Source organism: Sus scrofa, chromosome 16 (genome assembly GCF_054392235.1).
Source record: "Sus scrofa isolate SSC_HxYL_T2T_F1_AM1 chromosome 16, Sscrofa_HxYL_maternal_Yorkshire_Landrace_v2.0, whole genome shotgun sequence".
NCBI classification, from domain to species: domain Eukaryota; kingdom Metazoa; phylum Chordata; class Mammalia; order Artiodactyla; family Suidae; genus Sus; species Sus scrofa.
Genome location: NC_139398.1, coordinates 39,956,543 through 39,980,931, shown reverse-complemented (window position 1 = coordinate 39,980,931; position 24,389 = coordinate 39,956,543). Strand labels below are relative to the sequence as shown.

General features: G+C 42.3%; 1 protein-coding gene across 1 annotated transcript; it reads left to right on the top strand.

Annotated features, from left to right (window-relative positions):
- The first annotated feature begins 1,577 nt into the window (after positions 1 to 1,577).
- Positions 1,578 to 22,453, top strand: CCL28 (C-C motif chemokine ligand 28). Its single transcript, NM_001024695.1, is given in 3 exon segments — positions 1,578 to 1,648; positions 18,669 to 18,795; positions 21,761 to 22,453. Coding segments are annotated over 3 exon segments (384 nt in total). The 5' UTR covers positions 1,578 to 1,584; the 3' UTR covers positions 21,954 to 22,453.
- The last annotated feature ends 1,936 nt before the right edge of the window (positions 22,454 to 24,389 follow it).

Sequence of the window (24,389 nt, the reverse complement as noted above, 5' to 3'; positions counted from 1 at the left end):
TTTGATCCCTAGCCTGGGAACCATATGCCACTGGTGTGGCCCTAAAGAAGCAAAACAAAAACCAAAACTTTGTAAATTTTTGTAAATCAAAATAACTTTTTACCATAACTTTTGCATGACTTTCCTGACTTACCTTCAGAGCATGCTGCTTAGTCCAGAGAGGCTGTGTGGTTGTGGCAGGTGCACACAGTCTCAAGGGCCTTGAAAGTCACTTCTGCAGGTTCTCTGTGCTCAATTTCTGAGCCTTTTGGCAAGGTCTTCTTGCTCAGTGGCAGAGTTTGGAATGGCTGTTCTGCATGACAAGGTCTTCTCATTCTTTGCCTAGTTCTGTGCTTCCCCAAACTCTTCATTTCCCATTTTATTATAACTGCAGTTCTTGATAGTGAAATTGGAGCTTGGTTAAGTACCACAACTGACAGCTGAGGTACAGTTCTGACCTCAAGTTCCTGACCTTATAAAGCAGCAGTGCCCAATGCAAACATATGCAACTTAGAATGTTGAGGAGTCACATCAAAAAAGTACAAAGAAACAGGTGAAATTAATTTTAAGAATATATCTTAACTCAATATATCCAAATATTATCATTTGAGCATATAATCAAGATACAAATTATTAGATATTTTATATTTCTTTGTACCATATTTGAAATCCGGTGTGTGTACTGCACTTACAGCTCATGTGAATTTGGACTAGCACATTCCAGATGTTCAAGGGCCACATGTGGACAAGAAGCATGAGATAGCGCCGTTAGAGGAAGCATGGCAGCACTTGGGATCACCCAGCCTGACATCTTCTTTACAGAAAAGTTAAGTACATTTGCTGAGGTTATGCAACCAATTAGCAGAAAAGACTGGATTAGAATCCAATTACCCTCAGCCTACCCTAGAGTTTTATTCACAAAGCTGATTAGTAGCAAGCTGGACTAGAACCCATACCTCCTCATGCCTGCTCAACCTGCTCTAGGGCTCTTTTTCATCAGGTACAACCTAGAGGGAAGAGGGCTCTCCACCTGTTTTATACCTTTCTTCTAAATAAACTAACAGCCTCACTGGAAGCATTTTGGCAGTAAACCAAAATCAGAGTGGGGTAGAATTTTTCCATCTTCCCACCAGATAATGTTTTTTATGACTTGCCACCTTTGTCCCCAGAAACTCTTAGTTTCAACAAGCTACTTAAAAACTCTAATTCCTTTATATAATGGTTCTCAATGGAGGTGTCCATCAGAGTTGCCCATGGGGCTTTTTAAAAATTCATATTCCTGGTCCCCTACACCCAAATTCTGATTTATAAGTCTGTGGAGGAATTCATGGAGGTAGCTATTTTTTTTTTAATCGCTCCCAAGTTTTGATGCACACCTCAATCCACTAGGACCTCACCAGATGTCAGATCACCACTAACATCTTTCTTAAGAAAGAGCCTGGTCTCAAGGAAAGAAACATGAGAAACAGGTACCCTAGCACCTCCCAGGGCGGGGCTTTCTGGCTGGCTTTCCTCCTCGCTCTTTCTCTGCAACCAAGGACACTTTTAGCCTCATTTCCTGATCTTACAGCCTCACCTGCGGTGCTGCTGAGCGGCTGGGCAGGAATGCAGCACACAGGACTTGCTCTCGTGGCCTTGGCTGCCTGTGTGGCTCTTCATCCCTCGGAAGGTGAGTGAGGGGCTGACTATCTCAGCCTCCGGTGGAAGGAGGGGGGCTGCCTTCCAAGTTGGAGCTGGAGGGGGTGAGGTACTCCAGCAATTAGGGGCAGGAATTTCCAGTTATCTACATGAGAATGGCATAGGTTTAACTCCTCATCTCCAAGAGGCAACTTCAGGAAGGAACCTCATTTGAACAGGAATATCAGTAATTAGCCACAAGAAGGATGAGATCCTACCATACCAGTGCAACTTTGAGCAGTGCTTCTTTTTCTGATAACAGTATCTTAGAAAAATCTCCAGGTAGAGGCTAGGGGAAAATCCCCTATTATTCAACTGCTTCCCTCCCCTCACCCTGACCAGCTAAACTGTCTGAATACAAGTGCACATATTCCTGAAAATAAGACCAACTCAACCTTCTAGTATATGGTCTGGTAAGCTGCAAGCTATCTGAACAAAGTCAGGTCTGTGGACACTGAAAACCAAAATTTCAATCTGATCTTAAAAACGGGATACAGGATAAAGGAGACTGAACCATACAAATTACATCAAAAAGAACTTTTTTTTTTTCGTCTTTTGTCTTTTCAGGGCCGCACCCAGGCATATGGAGGTTCCCAGGCTAGGAGTCAAATTGGAGCTGTAGCCACCAGCCTACACCAGAGCTGAAGCAACACCAGATCCGAGCCGCATCTGCAACCTACACCACAGCTCATGGCAACACCAGATCCTTAACCCACTGAAAAAGGCCAGGGATTGAACCCGCAACCTCATGGTTCCTAGTCAGATTTGTTTCTGCTGGACCACAACGGGAACTCCAAAGAGAACTTCAATTGTGAGTTGCTAGCACATACATGTATAATCTCCATATGGAGATTATAACTATTTGGACTGGAGACAATCTTTTCTACTGTGTTCAGGAAACCGTAAATATAAGTATTTAATACTTGACTGATAAGACTCTTTTCTACTGTATTCTTTTCTGAAAATTTACCCTGAATAGATTCTCTAAATTCAGAACAGGTAAAATGTAAGTTTTGTTTGGTTTGCTTTTAAAAAAAACTAAGCCAGTATTTTAAAATGATTTCACATACACATACTCATATATACACACATACAACTTGGATTTTAGAGACTCTTCTGAAAAATTATATCTGGCAAGAAATGGCTAGAGCAGACTAGCTCCTGCCCTTCTTTGAAGCTGGCTATCAACTTATTAATTGCCTGGTTCCTCCTCTGTAGGCATTTGCTTAGAGACTCCAATACACTGCCCCAATGTACTGAGCTTGTATTGCTGAGCACAGGAAAAATCTGGATAATCAGTTCTTCTTCTCTATCCATCTATCTTATCAAGACAAAAAGCTTGCCATTTTATATTTCTGTAAATTTTGTGGAAAATGTCACCATTGAAATTTTAGGACTCACATCCATTGTTTCCCAAAAGTTTACTAGCTAAGGCCTTATTCCTAGTTTTGGCAACACAATTTTTTTTTCATGTAAGGCTTTGATATGAAGGCATACACACCTCCCCCTTCAGCTTCCTGGCCTGTTTCTATCTGTCCCTGCAGCAGCAGCAGCAGTAGCCAAGGCCCTTCTGCAGAAGCGGAGGGGGAGGGAGGGAGGGGCGGGTGCAGGGGGAGGGTAATGAGAGAAGCCCTGCCAGATCCAAGGCCAAGGTCTGCAAGGGACTGAGTTCTGGCAGAGAGGGTGGGACAGCAAAACACAGAGGTGTTTGAAAAGGAACTATTTGGTGATGATAAGAAAGCGAGCTGAAGAGACCCAACAGTAACTTTTTGGGTTAGCCTTAGGGCTTTTCCTAAGGCAGTTTGGGCCACAGGAAAATCACATTTGTCTGAGAAGCCCCAACTTTCTGCCATTTAAAAACAAGTGATGTTGGGATTAGAACATGAAGAGGAGGCCAGAGAACAGCTGTGGAAATGAGAGGGGCAACCCCACTGCTTTCCTGGGCAAACTTCCATTCAAGCATCTGTGTGTCTCAGGTGCCCTGTGGGAAGCTCTAAGGGATTCAGGCTGGGGCAAGGTCAGGTTGGCAGGGAAGGAGGTAGAGGTGGCCTTGGCAATTGTCTCCAGCTGGGGGAGGGGATAGGGAAGTGGCCTTTGCCAGTTTGGAACTTTGAGAAATGCATTTTGTCTCTCAAGGCATTAAATGCTTTCTCATCTTAATGGTGACTGAAGTGGCCATCCTGATGTGATGGCTCAGTAACTGGCATTCCCAAAATGTTCTGCATAAACCAGGAAGCCGTTGACTTGCCCATGATGAAAATCCCTGGGTTCTATCCAAACACAGGGCATACTCCACATCTGCTGCTGTGGCTGCTGGCTCCCAGAACTCAATTCTGAGTCTATAAAAATGTCTATCATTCAGTGGCCAAGAGCCAGATTACTTAAAGCCACAATCTAGGGCTTTGCGGGCCTTGCTATTTTTATTGCACATTATAGACTAGGGGCCTACTTTTGTTGGGGGATTTTGTTTCATTAAGTCCCAAACTGGTTTTCTCTGACAACTTAACTTTCTCAGAGTAGGATGGCTCCTAATTAGAGACACTTGCTAGGGATTTACTGCTTACATCCCAAAAGAAAACTTTATCTTTTGTTTTAATCATAGGAGACTCACTAGGGAGGACTGCGTGCTTAAAAGTTGGGACAGTCCATTTCTCCTGGAGTGGTTCCTGAGAGTCCAGACATGTGCCCAGTAACTCTGCCCTTCAGTTTTTTGTCAAATGTGCCCTTTAGTTAAACAATAGGTCCTAGGGTCCCTGAGTTCAAAAACATTGTGGGATTAAGCATCTAGATTTGGTTAAAAAACCCAATCATCATACCTACAATGTAGTTCAGAGGTTTGTTGGTTTTTTTTAAATGTTTTTTTCTATGTCTAGAGAAGCAGAGTGATATAATAGCAGTCTTTGTAAATTTTTTATATACATATACAAGCCCCTTTAAATGAAAACATTCTCTTATTCTCAATTAATTTTAAATTATTTCCCTGTATCACTTGATGTATAAACATAAAACAAGGTATAAACCCTTTATATATATCTATATATGTGTACATATATATATATATCTGTATGCATATATGTATGTGTGTGTACGTATATGTGTGTGTGTGTGTATATATATATATATATATCTTCACCAACTGCCGGAGGCCAGCTCTGGCTGCCAGGGAGTGCACTTTCCCTGAAAGAGAGGGACAGCGTCGGTGGCTGCACATGGAGACAGCCTCTTTGTCCCTTCTTTCAGGGCGCTGGACTGCTCAAATTTTATTGGCATAAGTGGTTGATTATATAGAGAGTTTCTAACTACAGATTACATCAGTGTTAAAAGTACATTGATTAAATTTTACATGGTACAGCAGCTATACATCATGTTTTAAGATCGTTGTTTTAACTAAATTTAGTGAGTACAATTTAAGGGCAATTAGGTACAATACATCATGTGGAAAGGAGGAGACTCAGTACAAATCATCCCATAGCCAGTCAATCTCCGCAAGTTGAAGAGGTCACAGACACAAGAATTTGGCATTCACAAATCTTGTTTTTAGACTAGTGCTTATCTTTAAAGCGTTATGGCAGGGAGACAGTGTAAGAAAATATAAACCAACTTAACTAGCTATGACTTAAAAGCTTTTAAAATCAAGGACAAAACTCACAGCTAGGTTTCATGAATAATATGTGTCTAACTTCTATAAACTTCATTAAAATCCTAACTCTAAAGTTTACTGTGTAACTAGTTAGTAGATAAACACTATGTTTTAATTAAGTTGGATTTGAATAGGGGAAAGTCCTTCAGGATGAAATTCTTATTATATTATTGTTGTAATTTTGTTAAATCACAAATCACCACAGGAAAATAAGAATGGAAAATAAGAATAATAAGCAAATAATCAGGAAAGACTGAGGAAAAAACTGAATAACAAATAAAACAACAGGAAAGACTAAGTCACCCGAGAAACAATCCATGTTCTCCAGCGCAAACATGGAAATTGTTTTCCCAGGAAAGCCGCAATTCTTCCCCATCAACATCAAAATGAGAGCCGTGTAACCTCAGGCCTGCCCTCGGCTTGTACTGGCTTGTACCGTACAGGCAGGCTTCAGCCTGCCCTTGGTTTTGCACCATACAGGCAAGCCTTTATCCTGACCAGAAGCCCACCTTCAGCATGCACCATTCAGGCAGGCTTTTATCCTGACCAGAAGCCCACCTTCGGCTTGTACCATTCAGGTGAGCTCCCTTCCTTGGTTAGAAACCTGCCTTCGGGTTTTTCTGCCATCAGGCAAGGTCCCTTTCTCAAGTCCCTGCATCTCCTCGGCTCCCTGAAACCAACTATCAAACAAAAGTAAATTTAAATTTTAAATAAAAACAGAACTACAAAGCCAAGAAGATTTAAATGTAACAATATTAGTTTAATATAATAGTTATGTTTGGCCTAAACTAAAATCACCATTCCAAACATGAATATAGCACTGATTCTTGAGGTGTAGGTTTTGAGTTTTATGTGCATAAACTATGCTATTTAGAATGAGAAGTGTTTTCTCCCCACCAACTTCTTCTGTTTGAACCATGATGGTATAATTTTCCCCTCCCTTATCAGCATGAACCCGTTTTGAAATTCCATTCTATTCTCTTCTGATTGGCCTGGGACAATTAAGGCAGTATCTGACTTCATAAAAACACTAGCATGAACTTAAAGTTAAATTCAAATGTCCTGCAAGTGCTTCTTCCAGAAGGTCCAGAATATGTCTGATTAAGGACTGAGATGACATATTAAACATAGGCATTGTCTGGAGAGTTCATGGACCCCGAGAGCCCATCCAAGGGCCCCCTCCCAGAGATCTACAAAACCCAGTTTAAGAAATGCTGGCATACTGGGAGGAGTCTGGGTTCTGGACTCCAAAAGGCTAGGTTAGAATTCTAACTATATGAACTAGAGGAACTTCTTAACCATATATAGCCACATATATTTTTTAAACATAATTAGGACCATGAAGGGTTCCTGGTCCCACTTCCAACATGTGTATGTGGGTGGTGGTGGGGGGGGTTCTCTACATCAACAAAACTGAACTCCTCTCAATTCCGACACTATCTAGAGACAGAATCAGATTTCGCAGGCTCAGCCCCACCAGAAAGCCCTCCACCTCGGATGTTAGTTGGAAGCACAAATTGTTACCAGTACTTCTTTTTTTTTTTTTTTTCTTTGTCTTTTCTAGGGTCGCTCCCTCGGCATATGGAGGTTCCCAGGCTAGGGGTCTAATAAGAGCTGCAGCCGCCAGCCTATGCCATAGCCACAGCAATGTGGGATCTGAGCCACGTCTGCGACCTACACCACAGCTCATGGCAATGCCAGATCCTTAACCCACTGAGCAAGGCCAGGGACCGAACCTGCAACCTCATGGTTCCGAGTCGGATTCATTAACTACCGAACCATGATAGGAACTCCTATTACCAGTACTTCTGACCCACCCAGCAACAATGGGGAGGTTCCAACAATTCCCCCTCCTTGGGTTTGATTAATTTGTTAGAACGGCTCACAGAACTTAGGAAAATCTGTTTACTTACTAGATTACTGATTTATCACAAAGGATATCAAAGGACACGAATCAATAGCTAGATGAGAGACACACAGGGTGAGGTCCTAAACAAAAGAGCCTCTGTCTTCATAGAGCGTGGGGCCCAGATTGATGGCATGTGGAAGCACTCTAGTTCCCCAACCTGGAAGCTCTCTGAACCCCCTCCTTTTTCTTTTTTGCTTTTATGGAAGCTTCATCACATAGGGGTGATTGATTGACTCAGTGGACTGATTGAACCTCTAGCCTCTCTTTCCTCCTCAGACATCAGGGGATAGGACTGAAAGTTCCAACCTCTATTTGTGATTTGGTTGCCCATGGCAACCAATCTTTAGGTGCTTTGCAAAAGTTACATTCACGAACATAAACCCAGTTGTGGTGGCCAGGCATTGTTATGAATAATGACAAACATCTTGCCTCTACAGCTTTGAAGTATTTTCAGGCACTGTGGACAAGAAACCAAATATTTTAAAAGATTCTCCCATTGTTCTTATTACCAAGGAAATTACAAGGGTTTGGAGAGCTGTAAGCCAGAAACTCACATATAGTTGAAGATCAAATCTATTTAGGAGTATATTTTGGACATCTGAATGACCTATATTTCAGACACCAGAATGTCCAAATGTACATCTCCTATAAATCACAAAAACCACAGATCACAATCTACATATTGCTGGTTTTTTTTTTTTTTTTTCCTGCTGCCCCGACGTACATGGAGTTCCCAAGTCATGGATCAGATCTGAGCTGTAGTTGTGACCTAAGCCACAGCTGAGGCAACACCAGATCCCCAACCCACTGTGCCTGGCTGGGGATGGAACCTGCATCCCAGCGCGCCCAAGATGATCCCAGTAAGCCACAGTGGGAACTCCTACGTATTGTTTTACTTATATTTTTTCCACTTGATTATAGATGGCAGCATATCTGTTCAACACATATAGTCATTTTTTAAAAGTTTGCATTGTTCATCTTAACAGACAACTTTCTGGAACAATTTCAAACATTAAAGTTTCATTCATTATCAAAGTCCTATTAAGAGACAGAAACCAGACAATAATTTGAACAGGGAAAGTTTAATAAAACGAATTATCAACTATAGTAAGAGATAGGCTAGAAAGAAGAGGACACTAAAGAATATAGGAAGAGCAGACATTCCTGGGACAAAATAGAGTGGTCAAGGAAGAGACCTGCACCCCTTCCCTGCCCAGCTGAGATCCAGACTTCACTGGAGAGGACACTGCTATTACCTACCAAACGGCAAAAAAATAAAAAATAAATCACTCAATCTGCCCTCCAGTTTGCAGGGGAAAGTTCTTAGCAGGGAAGGAGGCAGAGGAGTTTGTTTCTAAAGGAGAACTTTAAGAATGGGGCAGGCTAGCTCTCTATCTAGTTGTGCAGCTGGCAATGTTTATTCTGTGAATGCCTTTGAAATGGATGCCTTGGCAATCAAAAGCTTAATGTTGCAATTTAAAATGGTAATAGTCAGAAGTTCTGGTTGTAGCTCAGCAGCAGGTAGCAAACCCAACTAGTATTCATGAGGATGTGGGTTCAATCTCTGACCTTACTTAGTGGGTTAAGGATCCTAAAGATCTGGCATTGCAGTGAGCTGCAGTGTAGGTCACAGATTCGATATGGTGATCTGGTGTTGTGGCTGTGGCCAGCAGCTGCAGCTCCTATTAGACCTGAGCCTGGGAACTTTCATATGCTGTGGGTGTGGCCCTAAAACAAACAAAAACAATGGTGATTGTCACTTATATTACAAGTGCCCTTCTTAATTTCATAAAACAGGCAATTGAGGATGAATTTGAACCTATGGGGCAATAAATTGACAATGAACACATTCCACAAACATTTAGACACCTGGATACGTAGCATGGAGCTGGCACTGAGCTGTATACTGACCTCCAGATGATGTCTTTTCTGTTTCCATTTATTGTTTACTACTTGTCACTCCTGCTCTAGCACTTAAACTCTTATAATGCTTACAATTACCCTATGAAGTAAGTGATATTACCATCTCCATATTGCAGATAAAGAAACTGAGGTACAGAGAAGTAACTCGCCAACATGAGCTAGTAAGCGGCAGAGCCAGGACTTGAACCACATGCCTAATGACTGTGCAGTAATGCCTGTGAGCAGGTCTCTAGGGCACAAAATTATCCAACACCTTTCAAGACTACCCCGACCACTTGAATGTCCATGATGTAAGAATGACGGGTGACCAAATGTCTTCAGATTTACTATGGAAAAACTCATTCTCCATTGCCCAAACGGTATCTCAGGGTTCTCAAAAGCAGCTGGGAATATTTTATTTGGGCACAGCAGTTTCATGCATCATGGCTTGGTGAGTCCTTCTTGCCTATGTGGGGACAGCAGTGGACACCTTTGGTTGTAGGCACCCATAGCGTGATGTGGCTCTGTTAAGGTGTGAAGTTCGCTGGAAGTGGAAGTGTGTCCCAAACCAACCATATTAGGAACATTATTTTTATATACCTACCACCTTTCTTAAGTTGCACTCATAGCTTTGAGATACTGAGAGCAGCCAAGTGAATCTTTCTTATTCTTTATCCTGGGAATTTTCTCCATCAATGACATGTAACTTTGCTCTGTTCTGTAAAGTGTTCTTCATGTGGGTGCTTTTCAAACTGCGTTTCCAATAAGCCCCCAAGGTATACCGTACCGCAGCTCTGGGAGCCACACTTTGAGTAGCAATACATCTGAGTAAGAGAGGAAGCTGGTTCACCTCTCTACATCAAAAGGAACCTCTCCTTAAAACTCAGAATATAATTTTAATATCACATATTTTATCTTTGCTTTTTAGGGCCACACCCATGGCATATGAAGGTTCCCACGCTAGGGGATGAATCAGAGCTCTTGCCGCTGGCCTACACCACAGCCGCAGCAATGCAGGACCTGAGCTGTGTCTGCGACCTACACCACAGTTCACTGCAACACCAGATCCTTAACCCACTGATCGAGGCCAGGGATCAAACCTGAAACCACATGGTTACTAGTCGGGTTGGTTTCCACTGCACCACGACGGAAACTCCTGTTTGATGTGCAGTGTTCTAGTGTTGAATAAGGAAATATTTAAAATCTTCTGGTTAGTAACCAAAATTGGAACATAGACATAAAATCAAGTCATTTGTGGGAAATTAACCATCCATCCCAACCATACTTAATACTGGGAACAATGATGACAACTCAAAACCAACAGAATCAGTGGTGATAACACTACAATTACTAAAACAGATGATAACACTTTTAATGAGATAATGATATCATATTAAAAAAAATAAAATATGGAGTTCCTGTCATGGCTCAGTGGTTAATGAACCCAACTAGTAACCATGAAGTTACAGGTTCGATCCCTGGCCTCGCTCAGTGGGTTAAGAATCCAGCGTTGCTGTGAGCTGCGGTGTGGGTTGCAGACACAGCTCGGAACCTGTGTTCTGTGGCTATGGCATAGGCTGGCGACTACAGCTCTGATTACTCCTCTAGCCTGGGAATCTCCATATGCCATGGGTGCGGCCCTAGAAAAGACAAAAATAAATAAATAAATAAATAAAAATAAATTAAAAATTAAAATATAATAGACAAATGACTTATCATATTGAAGATCCCTATTTACTTGAGGGTAGGGGGATGATGTTTCTGAAAAGCACTGTGCAGCTTTAGGACATTTGGGACATAAGCCTTGACCAAAAACTGATAATCTTATTTTTTTAAGAAAAACATTTAAATATTTTAAAGACTTAAAACAAGTTAAGATGAAACAAGATATAATACCACAACAGAGCTTAGATCAGCTCAGGAGACATTTATTTAGCACTAATGCCAGGCAGTGTGCTATGTGATATGGGTATAAAGATATCCTGAGGGAGTTCACAGTCAAAAGACATACTCATCTAATCCCTAATTTTATATACGGTAAAGACAGGGAAGCACGGGGTGCCATGGACCACAGATCCACAGGGAAAGGGCAAGACTGGAAGAAAGGAGGCAACTAGGAAGCTCAGCAGGCCAGGAACAAACTGATGAGGCCTGGAACTTGGGCAATGGAACAGAAATGAAAACGGGGAGACAAATCTGAGAAACATTCAGAGAGTAAAATTTACAAGTGTTTATGCCTGGCTGCAAGTGCAGGATGGACTAACAGCTTGAGTAACCATAAATGGTGGCTGAATGAAATGAGAAAAGGAAAAGGAGAAAATTTAAAGCGGCAGGAGATAATGTCTTCAGTTGGATACAAAGAGATGACTGAATTAAGAGAATTAGGAATTTGGTGTCTTATAAACCAGGGATATGGAAAACTCCTAGGAAGGAAAGGGTAACAGCATCTCACAGTCTCATACGTTATCTGCTATGGTAGGGACCCCAAGGGCAGGTATTATAACTCACTAATTTTTGTATACTCAGTACCTGGAACAATGACTGACACAAAGCAGGCACTCAGTAAATGCTTACACATTTCACTGACATTAGTAAAATAATGCATTTACTCAAATGATTCAAAAACTCAAAAACATTTGTATGAGACAGCTTTGCTGTTTTCTCCAGGAAGATTTTTCTTGACCTAACCAAGCCCAAACTTTCAGTAAAAATAAAATAAGATAAAATAAAATGTAGAAAACTTATCAACCCAACCAAAGGAAAGGGGGGAAAAAAAAGAAGAAAGATGATAGGAGTTTCCTGGTGGCTCCACAGGTTAAGGACCTAGTGTTGTTACTGCCATGGCACCAGAACAGCCAAAAAGGAAAAAAAAAAAAAAAAAAAGATGATAAAAGGGACACAAAATAAAGCAGATAAATCTAACCCAAATTTTAGCATCACGTTATGAACATCAGAAAAATAGAATTTAAGCAAAAATCTATAATAGCACTAGAGAAATCTTACAGAAGGATAAATAGGATAATTCACCAAGAAGGTCCACTGAGTACTGAGAATAGGGTGAGGCAAGTGATGCCACCAAGGTGAGTCGTGCAAGTGCTGGGTCAGATTTTAATTTTATTTAAAATTGTAGTATTTTATTCATCAGAGTTTTTGTATTAGTCCCCCCCCCCCCCCTTTTTTGGCTGCACCCGAGGCATGAGTAAGTTCCTGGGCCAGGAATCCAACCCAAGCCACAGCAGTGACAGTGTGGAGTCCTTAACTGCTAGGCCACCAGGGAACTTCTTAATTCTTATTTTTTAACATATTGCATTAAAATATAATTTTTCCTGATTGCTGAGGAGGGTTTTTGGCACCCCTTTAAATTTGGCACCTGAAGCTAGTGTTTCTACTCCAATCCTAGCTGCAGACCACGAGTACTTGCATGTGTTTGAAAATAAAACCCCAAGTGATAATTCCAAGTAAAGGTAAAAAGATCCACAAGGAGTTCCCATCCTGGCGCAGCAGAAACGAATCCGTCTAGGAACCACGAAGTTGCAGGTTCCATCCCTGGCCTCGCTCACTGGGTTAAGGACCCCTCGTTTCTCTGAGCTCTGGTGTAGGTAGCAGACCCGGCTCAGATACCACATTACTGTGGCTGTGGTGTAGGCCGGGCTGCTGTATGTAGCTCCAATTAGACCCCTGGCCTGGGAACCCCCATGTGCCCCGGGTGCGGTCCTAAAATGCAAAAACAAACAAAGAGACCCGCAAAAAAGAGTAAGACATAACTGGGAGTTTCCCGGTGCTCTGCTGGTTAGTAGAATTCACGCTTTCACTGGCAGCTGCGGTTCAATCTCTGGTCTGGGAATAAGATCCCACATGAAGGCATTGCACCCCACAGCCAAAAATAATAATAATCTGACATAAACTCAACGACAGTTTGTTTTTTTTTTTAACTACACGCATCAGAAACTAACAGATGAAACAAAAACTAGCGTGGTAGGAAAGACACGCACAACACAACCAATTTTCTCCTACAGTTCTAGGAAGGACAGCCCGAGGTTAGTCAGGACTGGCTCTGCACGCCGGCCAGGCAGCCAGCGCCACGGAAGCCGCGGCGTGGAGGTGGGGCTCGCGCTCCGCCTGGGGCTGTCCGTGCCGAGCGCGCACCAGCCTGCGGTTCGGGCGGGGAAGGCTGGCGCAGGCTGGCATCCTGGGCGTGGGAACAACGCCACCGCCACGCCATGGTTCCCGGGACTCCACTCTCCCCGAGGCGCAGTCCTCGTTACACTTAACCACAAGTCCGCTCCCGGGCGCTCCCTGCGCGGCAGGCACCGAACACCCGGTGGGACAAACACCGCCCCATCTTGCCTGTGGCGCCTTGCAGGTTGCGCAGGCGCAGAGGCCGAAAAAGCGGCGGAACGAAGTGCAAATGACAGCAAGAACCACCCACTGCTCGTGGCTGTCGCCCCGCACCCCGCCTCCTCCCTTTCCATGGGCTGTGGCTTGAGTTCCCGCACGTCGCCTCGAGTTCCAAGGCCGCCTTGCCTACACATACGAGCAGCGCGACAGCCGGAAAGTGCAGCAGCGTCGTGCTCGTGTCTTTTTCCCGTCTTTGTTTTAGTTTCCTCCGATTTTCCTTTCCTAGAGTCGTTAATTCAACTCAATTATTTTACCATGTTTGCATTTTCAATAAATGCACTTAGGCTAAATTTAGCTATATCCCACCTGTTATAAGTAGTATCTCCATTATTTTCCAGAATAAATATTTTATGATTTCATCTTTAACCTGAGTTGCATGCATTTTTTTTAGTTTCTAAGCAAATTATATATGTAAATTTATAAACATTTTCTTTATTATTTAGATCCACATTTTTGAACGGTTCCTTTGCAGAGGAACTGCCTCTTCAAACACTGTAAGGTAATGCTGTGATGTAGCGGAGGAAAAAACTTTCCTTCTACCCTTCCAGGTTCTTTACTAGGGCACCTGTAACAAAAGACAGATTAACAAGAGAAAAACATACACATTTATTTAATGGGAGACTTAACAAGGAAAGGAAGACCCAAAGTTGCAGTTGAGTTATGGCTTATAAATTGGACAAAGTGATAATTGTGAAAACATAAGAATACAAAAGAACTTGGGCTGGGACACTTAAAAACAGGGAAAAGTGACTAGGAAGAGACGTGTTAGTTTAACAATCTTTGTACAGATCTTTCTTGGCTTCAAATTCCTGTGGGGTGGAGACACTTTTTTTTTGGTCTTTTTAGGGCCACCCCCAGGCTAGGGGTCTAATCGGAGCTATAGCCACCAGCCTGTGCCACAGCCACGCTAGATCCTTAACCCACTGAGCAAGGCCAGGGATCGAACCCGTAACCTCATGGTTCCTAGTCGGATTCATATCTGCTAGGCCGGGACGGGAACTCTGGAGACACTATTTTACTTCACCCAGAACAGTGGGGTGGTACAACTCTCAGCTGCTAAAGATTTCTTTCTTCCCTTGGTGTAGTGAGAGTACTTTTTGCTTGGAAGTTTTCTCTCTTGCTTTTAGGACAGTCAGAGTGCCCTTTCTACATATGCTGTTTTTTTTTTTTTTTTTTCAGTGGCTTTAACTTAAAATGATCAGTATGCCAGAGAGGTATATTTTGGGGTGGTATATTCTGAACTCTTTCAGGGACAAACGTTAGAAATTGTGAATGAAATGGACAATTTCTTAGCCAAGATATCAAAATTGACTCAAGAAGTTACAGAAAATCTAAATGAACATGTAACTAATTTAATTTAATTTCCTTAAGAAAATTAAATCAGAGTTGAACATCTTTTCTTTAGACAGACACTTGGCCTAGATGGTTTTAGAGGTTTTACCAAACATTGGAGGAGTAGACAATTTTGTCTTACACAAACTTTTTCAAATAATAGAAAAACAGAAGTTCCTGGCATAGCTTAGCAGTAATGAACCCGACTAGTATCCATGAGGACATGTGTTTGATCCCTGGCCTTGCTCAGTGGGTTTAGGATCTGGCGATGCCCTGAGCTTCGGTGCAGTTTGCAGATGCGGCTCAGATTTGGTGTTGATGTGGCTGTGGCGTAGGCCGGCAGCTGCAGCTCTGATACGAGCTTGAGAACTTCCATGTGCCTCGGGTGAGACCCTAAAAAGCCCCCCCCAAAAAATTAAAATTTAAAAATAAATAAATTAAAAAAACCAAACTCATTAAAAAAAATAGAAAAACAGAGAAAGCGAATTCATTGTTGAGATTAATATAACCTTAATAGCCAAAACATTCAAGGATGATGTCTGGGGATAAAAGTATGGACTAATCTTGTTTATGAGCATAAATTCAAAAATATAAGAAATGCAAAAATAAATGTTTTTACATTTATAGTCATCACTGAAATCAGAGGAAGTTCCAGATGTTTCTTTGTTTGTTTGTTTTTTGTCTTTTTGCCATTCCTTGAGCCGCTCCCGAGGCATATGGAGGTTCCCAGGCTAGGGGTTGAATCGGAGCTGTAGCTGCTGGCCTATGCCAGAGCCACAGCAACAGCAACGTGGGATCCGAGCCGCGTCTGTGGCATACACCACAGCTCACGGCAACGCTGGATCCTTAACCCACTGAGCAAGGCCAGGGATCGAACCTGCAACCTCATGGTTCCTAGACAGATTTGTTAACCACTGAGCCACGATGGGAACTCCCCAGATGGTTCTTTAAAAATGAAAATATTTCTGGGAGTTTCTATTGTGGCTCAGCAGATTAAGATCTGACTGGTATCCACGAGGTTGCAGGTTCCATCCCAGCCTTGCTCAGTGGGTTAAGGATCCAGCATTGCCACAAGCTGCGGCATAGGTCATAGATGCAGCTCAGATCTGTTGTGGCTGTAGCTGACCCCTAGCCTGGGAACTTCCATATGCCCCTGGTGGAGCCCTAAAAAGAGGGGGAAAAAAAAAAAATTCTGATAGGAGGCTACATGAGAAAACCTCTAGGGGGCAATGTTATCTAAAATAATCTTAGTTTTGCCTAATCCACACCACCCTCTTAAGAGTCTTCATTGTTTAACTCCTTGTGCACTCTTCAAAAGATTCAATCTTTCTTGGCCTTTTATATTTCTTACTGCCTTACTAGGACACCAGTCACATCTACCAACACATTATAAATGCTGGCCCTTCTCTTGCCTTTTGATAGTTAATCTGAAGTAGGTTAAGTGATCTCCAGGTGAGCCCATCCTACCTTTACAGCTGAGAATTTTAATCCGGTATACTAAGTACGTAATGGGTCCTGGGTGCTTTCCTCGCTTAAAACTGTGCCTTCAAGTGATGGCAGCACTCAGATAACTCAAATTCCTAAACGCATAGATTTGCCTATGATTCTTAATCCCAGCAATGCTTCTGAAAGTCTGTTTCGTTTTCTTTTCTTTTTTCTTTTTTGCCTTGTCTGTAGCATATAGAAGTTCCTGGGCCAGGGATGGAACCTGAGCCACAGCAGAGACAACAGCAGATCCTTAACATGCTAGGCCACCAGGGAATGCCTATGTTTCATATTTTATAGTTGCCTGGATCACAACTAATAGCAGTGGTCTGTGTAGTAGTAACTCTTCATCTTTCTACCCCCAGGGTCTAGCATAGTGATTCACTATAAAAGATCTCATAGACAGATATAGATAGTACTTCATTTATATGATTCACATAATAATTCCTGTATATCCAGATGGGTGAATGAATGGTTGGTTACATGAATAAACCCAAAACTTTGCTTGGGATATTAAAACAGTTTGACTTGGAGAATAGGCAACACAGCATAGCTAAAGAAAGAAACAATTAGTGTTAGGAAATGAATGCATTAATAAATGTAAGGACAACCAGTGTGCTGTTCTCCTGTCATACTTTTTTCAAAATTAAAATATAATTGTACATTTAAAAATATACAATTCAGTCATTTTTAGTATGTTCACAGAACTGTACAACCATTACCATTATCTAATTTCAGCGTTGCATCACCCCCCAAAAAGAATGTGTACCTGTTAGCAGTCAAACCCTATTCTCTCCTACCCCCACCCTTGGCAGCTGCTAATCTACTTTCTATCTTTATGGATTTGCCTATGCTGGGTATTTCATATAGATGGACTCATTACAATATGTGCCTTTTTGTTTTGTTTTTGTTTTTGTTTTTGGTGTTTTTTTTTTCCTTTTCTAGGGCCGCTCCCTTGGCATACGGAGATTCCCAGGCAGGGGTCTAATCAGAGCTGTAGCTGCCGGCCTACACCAGAGCCACAGCAACGCGGGATGCAAGCCGTGTCTGCGACCTACATGAGTTCACGGCAACGCCGGATCCTTAAGAATCCCGTGTTGTCACTGCAGCGGCTCAGGTTGTTTCTATGGTGTGGGTTCTTATCCCTGGCCCTGGAATTTCCACATGCTGCAAGCGTGCCCCCCTCAACTTTTTTTATTACCCACTTGGAGGAATGGGAGCATAGAACACAGCATGCATGTGGCAGGTAGGAATGTGCAAGTATACCTTTTAGTAGGGGATTAAGTTTCCTTTCATATTTGTGCAGCCCCCTTCTTATATCTGGATAACATAAGTTTCTCCTAACTTGACTCTGCCCCAGTCACTTGCCACTTATCCCCACTTACTTATCACTGCAAGACAAATTCTTCCTAAAACTCTTCTCCTTTCTCTGTTTCTGGACTCTGTTTCATAGAAGGTAAACCTCCTTAGCCTGACATTCAAGGCCTCAATGGTGTGACCTCAGTCTATATTTTGAACCATGTCCCCCATCACCCAGCTTCCTAGCCACTCAGTTCTCTTTTTCTCAAAGTGGCCCTGGGCTTTCCTATCTCAGAACTTTTTGGTTTTTTTGGGGTGGGGGGTTCTTTTCAGGGCCACACCCTCGGCATATGGAAGTTCCCAGGCTAGGGGTCGAGTAAGAGCTGCAGCTGCTGGCCTATACCACAGCCATAGCAACACAGGGTCTGAGCAGCATCTGCAACTACAGCTCACGGCAACACCAGATCCTTAACTCACTGAGTGAGGCCAGGGATTGAACCCACATCCTCATGGATACTAATCAGATTCGTTACAGCTGAGCCACAGTGGGAACTCCCTATCGCAGAACTCTTGACTACGTGCTTCTTTTAGCCTGGACAACTCTTCTCCATTTCTCCCAACTCATCCAAATCCTTAAAGATTCTCTTAAGTCCTTACCTGGGAGTGGGGAGGGGGTGTGTGTAAATTTCAAACCTGTTCTGGGGGCCCACGTGGCCACTCTCTTTTCAGCCAGCAAGCCACTCTCTCCACCTCACTTCTTTAATCAAGTCTGGCTGCAACCCACTAACATCATTGCCTAGAGCTATTTCTCATCTTTTCCCTTGTCTTGTGCCTTTGCCTGTGCTTAGTTTTATCTCCCCCAAATAGAGTGTAAGTTCTAGAAAGTAGAGACATGTCTGGCCCTTGGGGTCTGCATACCCAAAGTCCCCTGTAAGTGTTTGCCTCTTGTTCAAGTGAATGAACAACCTGTTTCTCTGGAGGCTTCGAGATGAGGGCCAGTGTTCTGTGAACTGTCAGACTGAACGTTTCTTGCTTTTCTTCTTTCAGCTATACTTCCCATTGCCTCCAGCTGCTGCACTGAGGTTTCACATCATATTTCCAGAAGGCTTCTAGAAAGAGTGAATACATGTCGCCTTCAGAGAGCGGATGGGGATTGTGACTTGGCTGCTGTCATGTGAGTGCTCTTCGCAGCAGGAAGGTCTAAACCTGCAGGGTGATCATGTCTCTGCCAGTGAACAAACAATAGGTTGGGGAGACTTTACCTGATACAAATAATCTCTTAAACAATGGAGGGGAGGGTGGAATGAATGCACACTCCCTCTGTCTCAGACTGTCCAGAGCCCCACAGCAGCCCTCCCACAGTGCTGGGGTGAGACCTAAATGCCTTGTCACCAGACAATGCGCATGACTTTCCTAAGCAGAACAGGGACATTCCGAGTGAACAAGTAAGTAAAAATAGAACAGAGGTGACTCTGTTCTATTTCATGGATTTAACTATAAGTTTTTTCCAGGCAAGTAATGGGTTGCTGTTATTTTTACTCTGAATTCATCAGGAGTGAATGTAAGATGCAAACGGAAGTGCAGAGATATCCGTACTGGTCACGAGTGCTGCATGCAATCAAGTTCAAGTGCCCACCTTTGCTTTTGCTTATGGTGAACCCGCTCAGCCCTCCTACCCCCACCCATGGCTTAGCTTTTCAAAACTCTGAACTTACATATACTTAACACCTCCACAGAGACTAAAATCGGCAATGCATTGATAATTAGCAAATCTGAGTTCTGACAATAATGCTGTGAGGAAGGCATAGATTATCTTCATGTCACACAGGAAGATTATATAGTTCACCTGGTGACAGACAGCTAGCGAATGGCCAGAGTGGGATGTGAACCCAGGTCTCTTCGCTCAGAACGGTATATACGTCCAAGGTCTCTCAAAAGCAATGGTGGGACTACCCATAAAATGCTCTCCCCAAACTCCAAAGCATCTGGTACCTTCAAATAAAAATAAAGGTATATTAGGCATCTCCCAGGAGTGTTGGTTTTAATACCACTTATGGCTCCAAGTGACACTAATGAGCCCTTTGGGCAACAAATTGCTGACGTCTGAGTTCCTGAGTCACCAGGGAACCTCTTTATTAATTCAGTGAATTCAAAAAATACCGGCGGACTTTTGAGTATATACCAAGCACCATCCTATGCGATGCAGCAGTAACAAAATAGACTCTGTCCTACTGGAGTCTCCAGGAGACTCTATCCAGCTGGGTCCTGCAGACCATTCTCTAAGATATAGTATACATTTTTCCTCCTTTCAAAGGAATCCATCCATTATCTTTGAGAAACACTATTCCAAGACAAGGTTCTCAGAAGCTCAGAGGAAGAGTTTGTAAGATGTCCACTGATAGACTTTCTTCAGTTCAAGGGTTATAGACTCCCTGAAATTTGTGGGTATGAACATGTGACATTTTCCTGGGAAGAAGGGCCATAGATTTTTTAAGCTCCTCAAAAGGACCTTATATCCAACAAAATTTAAACATCACACTTGGGGTTAGATGTGTGGCATGTGGAAGTCTGGGCCAGGGATTAAATCTGTGCCACAACAGCGACTCAAGTCACAGCAGTAACAGTGCGGGATCCTTATCCCACTGAGCCACCAGGGAACTCCAGCTCTTTGTTGTTTTTTTTCCCCTCTGTATGAGTGCTATAGCCAAGTTTTCTCCAATAACAGCTTAAGGCAAACTTCACTGACCACAGTGAGGTAGATTTTCTTTTGAAGACCTTTCTAATACACTTAGGGAATGTGCGTTGCCCTCCTATTCTCACTTTTTTTCAAATTAATAATCCCAGGAGTTCCCATCATGGCTCATTGGTTAAGGAACCCAACTAGTAACCATGAGGTTGCAGGTTCGATCCCTGGCCTCACTCAGTGGGTTAAGGAGCCGGTGTTGCCATGAGCCGTGGTGTAGGTCACAGATGTGGCTCGGATCCCATGTTATTATGGTTGTGGCATAGGCTGGCTGCTACAGCTCCGATTCGACCCCTAGCCTGGGAACCTCCATATGCCTCAGGTGCGGCCCTAAAAAGACAAAAGACCAAAAAAAAAAAAATTAGTAATCCCACATTCTGGCTTTATTATGGTCAAGTGCATTCAAGCCTTTCCCAACTTTTCCTACCATTTTAAGAGTCCCCACATTAGCTGATGGTTCTTCTTGGGTCATCTGGAGAAATGGCAGCCTATTCTCTATCTGCCTGCTTTTTTCCCCAAAGAAAAGGGTCAAGGATTTCAATTTATCCAGATAGAGAAATACTGCATAGGTAGAGCTTGCAAGATCTGCAACATTTAATAAGAGCTGGGTGGCATCTGGTGGGGAATTGAAAGTCACAATCTTTTGTAACTAGAAATTCTTCCAGTTACCAGAAATTGCGAATGGTGCTCTGGGATTCTCCTATCCAATGTCAAAATTTCATGTAGAAAAATCAAAACAAAAATTAATTCTGAGATATTATGGTAGATCTATACTCTGTTAAAATGCTAACAAATGTCTGGAACATTTTCATTGATTGTTTTGTTAAAACAAAACCAGACTGCCTTTATTTTGAACAATTTCCACTTTGTATCTGCAACTTACCGAATTCCTGCTTTGAACAAGGCCTTTTCCAGACACTTCCAGACTATTCCTACTTCAAGGAGCATAACACCACAGAGAAAGGAGGGAATCTGAGAAAAGTACTCAGGTAGAACTAAGTGCCAGAAGAAAGGTAACCAACCACCATGGAGATTCAAAGAAAGAGGGCATTTCGCCTGAGAAGTTTTAGAAAACCCTTGTGGAGGGGGATGTGCTTGAGGTGGGCAGTGAAGAAGGAACTGGTTTGGTTGGATGCTTCAGAATCAGGAAAGAGAATTGTTTTCACATAATTTCCCCCCTCTTCCTCTTCCTCCAATTCCTTCTCCTCCTTTTAGTACTTTTTGCAGACGTCTGAGAAACCACAGGAAGCTGTGTAGTCAAGATTCATCCTTGTGGTCCTCAACTTTAGGATTCAGTCTCTAAGATACGCTGTGTCCCCAAGTGGGAACTGCCTATAAGTTCATCGAGTTTTTATTTACTTGTACTTTTGGTAATTTTGTTTTCTTCTCTTGGCAGCCTTCATGTCAAGCGCAGAAGAATCTGTGTCAGCCCTCACAATCATCTTATTAAGCAGTGGATGAAAGAACAAGCAGCCAAGAAAGATGCTAAAGGCAACATTTGCCATAAGAAGAAACATCACAGCAAGAGGGACAGTAAAGGGGCACATCAGGAGAAGCATGAAACACATGGCCATAAAACTCCTTATTAGAGAGGGTACAGATGAAGCTACACAGAGAGTCCTGGCTGAACTTGGCCATGGTTGATTATAAATGTATCAGGTGAATGTTCCTTTGTGCCAACAGAGAAAAACAAAGTATGTTTTTAAGGGAACAATTATGCATATGCAAATATAGCCAATAATATACTCAACTGAAAATGAAAATACTTAGCTTCATATAACATTTAAGAGCAAAGCATACAGATCTAATTTCTTCAACTTTTTATCATGATGTTTTCCAAACCTACAGAGAAGTTGAAAAAGGGTACCATAAACACTTGTATGCCTTTACCTAGATTAAGCCTTATTAATATTCTGCCACATTTTTCTCTCTTCTTCTTTTGTATGTGTGTATATAAAACATTATATGTATAGAATATAGAATTTTTTGTTAAGCTATTTGAAAATAAGTTACAAATATGATATTTCACTCCTAGATTTTTTTTTAGTGTTACAACTTGGCATCCCTGAAAAATAAAAACATTTTCTATATAATTGCACTATCAGTTTATACCTAAAAAAGTAACAATTCCATCATGGAATATATATATATATATATATATATATATTCATATTCCACCTTTAAATTTCCCCAACTATTTTCAGAGCACTTTACATAGATTTTTTTCAACCAGTGAATTTCAATTAATATTCATATAACTATTAATTGCAATTTAGTATCTAAGAAAAGTCTCTCTGCTTTTTCTTTTCTTTTCTTTCCTCCCATGGCATGAACTTTTGAAAAAAAGAGACTAGGCCAGAACCTGTGCCACATTCTGGGTTTATCTCTTCCCTCAGAATCACTTTCAGATGTCACATTTTTTGGTAAGAATGCTTCCTATGTGAATTTTTTTAAATAATGATTTTTATTTTTTTCATTATAGCTGGTTTACAGTGTTCTGCCAATTTCCTACTGTACAGCATGGTGATCCAGTTACACATACATGTATAGATTCTTTTTCTCATATTATCATGCTCCATCATAAGTGACTAGACATAGTTCCCAGTGCTACACAGCAGGATCTCATTGCTTATCCATTCCTATGTGAATTTGTATATTTCTTATTATATTACTTAGAGTTTGTGAACAGTGGAATTCATTTTCTACACAGAAAACTTTTACAGAGTTCCTGTTGTGGCTCAGGGGATTAAGAACCCGACATAGTGTCCGTGAAGGTCAGGTTTGATCCCTGGCTTCACTCAGTGGGTTAAGGATCCAGCATTGCCAAAAGCTGTGGCATAGGCCACAGATGCAGCTCAGATCTGGCATGGCTGTGGCTGTGGCATAGGTTTCAACTGCAGCTCTGATTCATCACTTAGCCCAGGAACTTCCATATGCCACAGGTGTGGCTCTAAAAAGAAAAGAAAAGAAAAAAAAGGAAAGAAAATTTTTAGCTGAATATCACCTTAAAAGGTGTACTTTGAGTAACTGCTGTTGTTTAAATGGACAAACTCTGATACCGAAAAGAAAATTCCTGCTTTGTTTTGGGAGCCATCAGCCTCCCATAGTCAGTTCTTGGAGCAGACTAGGAAGGGGTCCAGAGCTGGGTTCTGTGTGGGATGATTTTACACTCTCCTAAACATGGAACCTGGATCCCTTTACTCCTAACTCACCTTTCCCATACCTTGTGGGTCATCCCCACTGCTCTGCTCTCTTGCCCTCCCTCTTCACAGAGGCTTCCAGATGTAGAGTAAGAGGTAGTTTTCATAAACAGCCACCAGATGGCAGGAGCACAGCGTCCACTGTGCCAGAGGTGTCAGGTGTCCTGAGTCTCCCTGCCTGCCAGTCCCCAGAAGTGATGTTGCCAGGATGATTTGGAGGTGATTTGGAGAACACAAAGGAGCTGAGCCTGATGTAGGCTAATCTAGCACCAAATGGGGTTTGTCTAATACTCCTCGTTGACACTAATTTAGTATGTGATTTATTTATTCTTACCAGCAATTCTGTGAGCTTTGTATTGATGTTTCACTTTATGGATGAGGAAACCAGAGACTTATGGGGTAAAATGACTTGCCTACGGGCAGGCTGGTACCCAGGTATCCAGACTCTTCTTGTTCTTCCATCAGCTCAGCAGTGGGCCCTAGAAGGTGTGGACCTGGAGGTGGGGCAGAAGAGGAGGAATTCAGGTAAAGATCTGTGCATCTGGTGCTCCACAAAGGGCCAGGGGAAGCCTGCTGACAGTTGGGTCTAGAATTAAAATGTTGCAACTGGCATTGGTGCACTGATAGTGGCAACAACCACTTTCCTAGATTAAAAGAGGCTCCAACCTGATTGTATTGAGTTTTGTGCTCTTAGGCAGTGGAGGAAACTGCACACTATTTATAGTCTTTGTTTTGCAAAATCTCCCTCACCAAGTTCTTTTCAACATAAAGGCAGGTTTTGTCAAAAAATACAGCATTCTTCCACTCAACCCCATCATGCTTTTT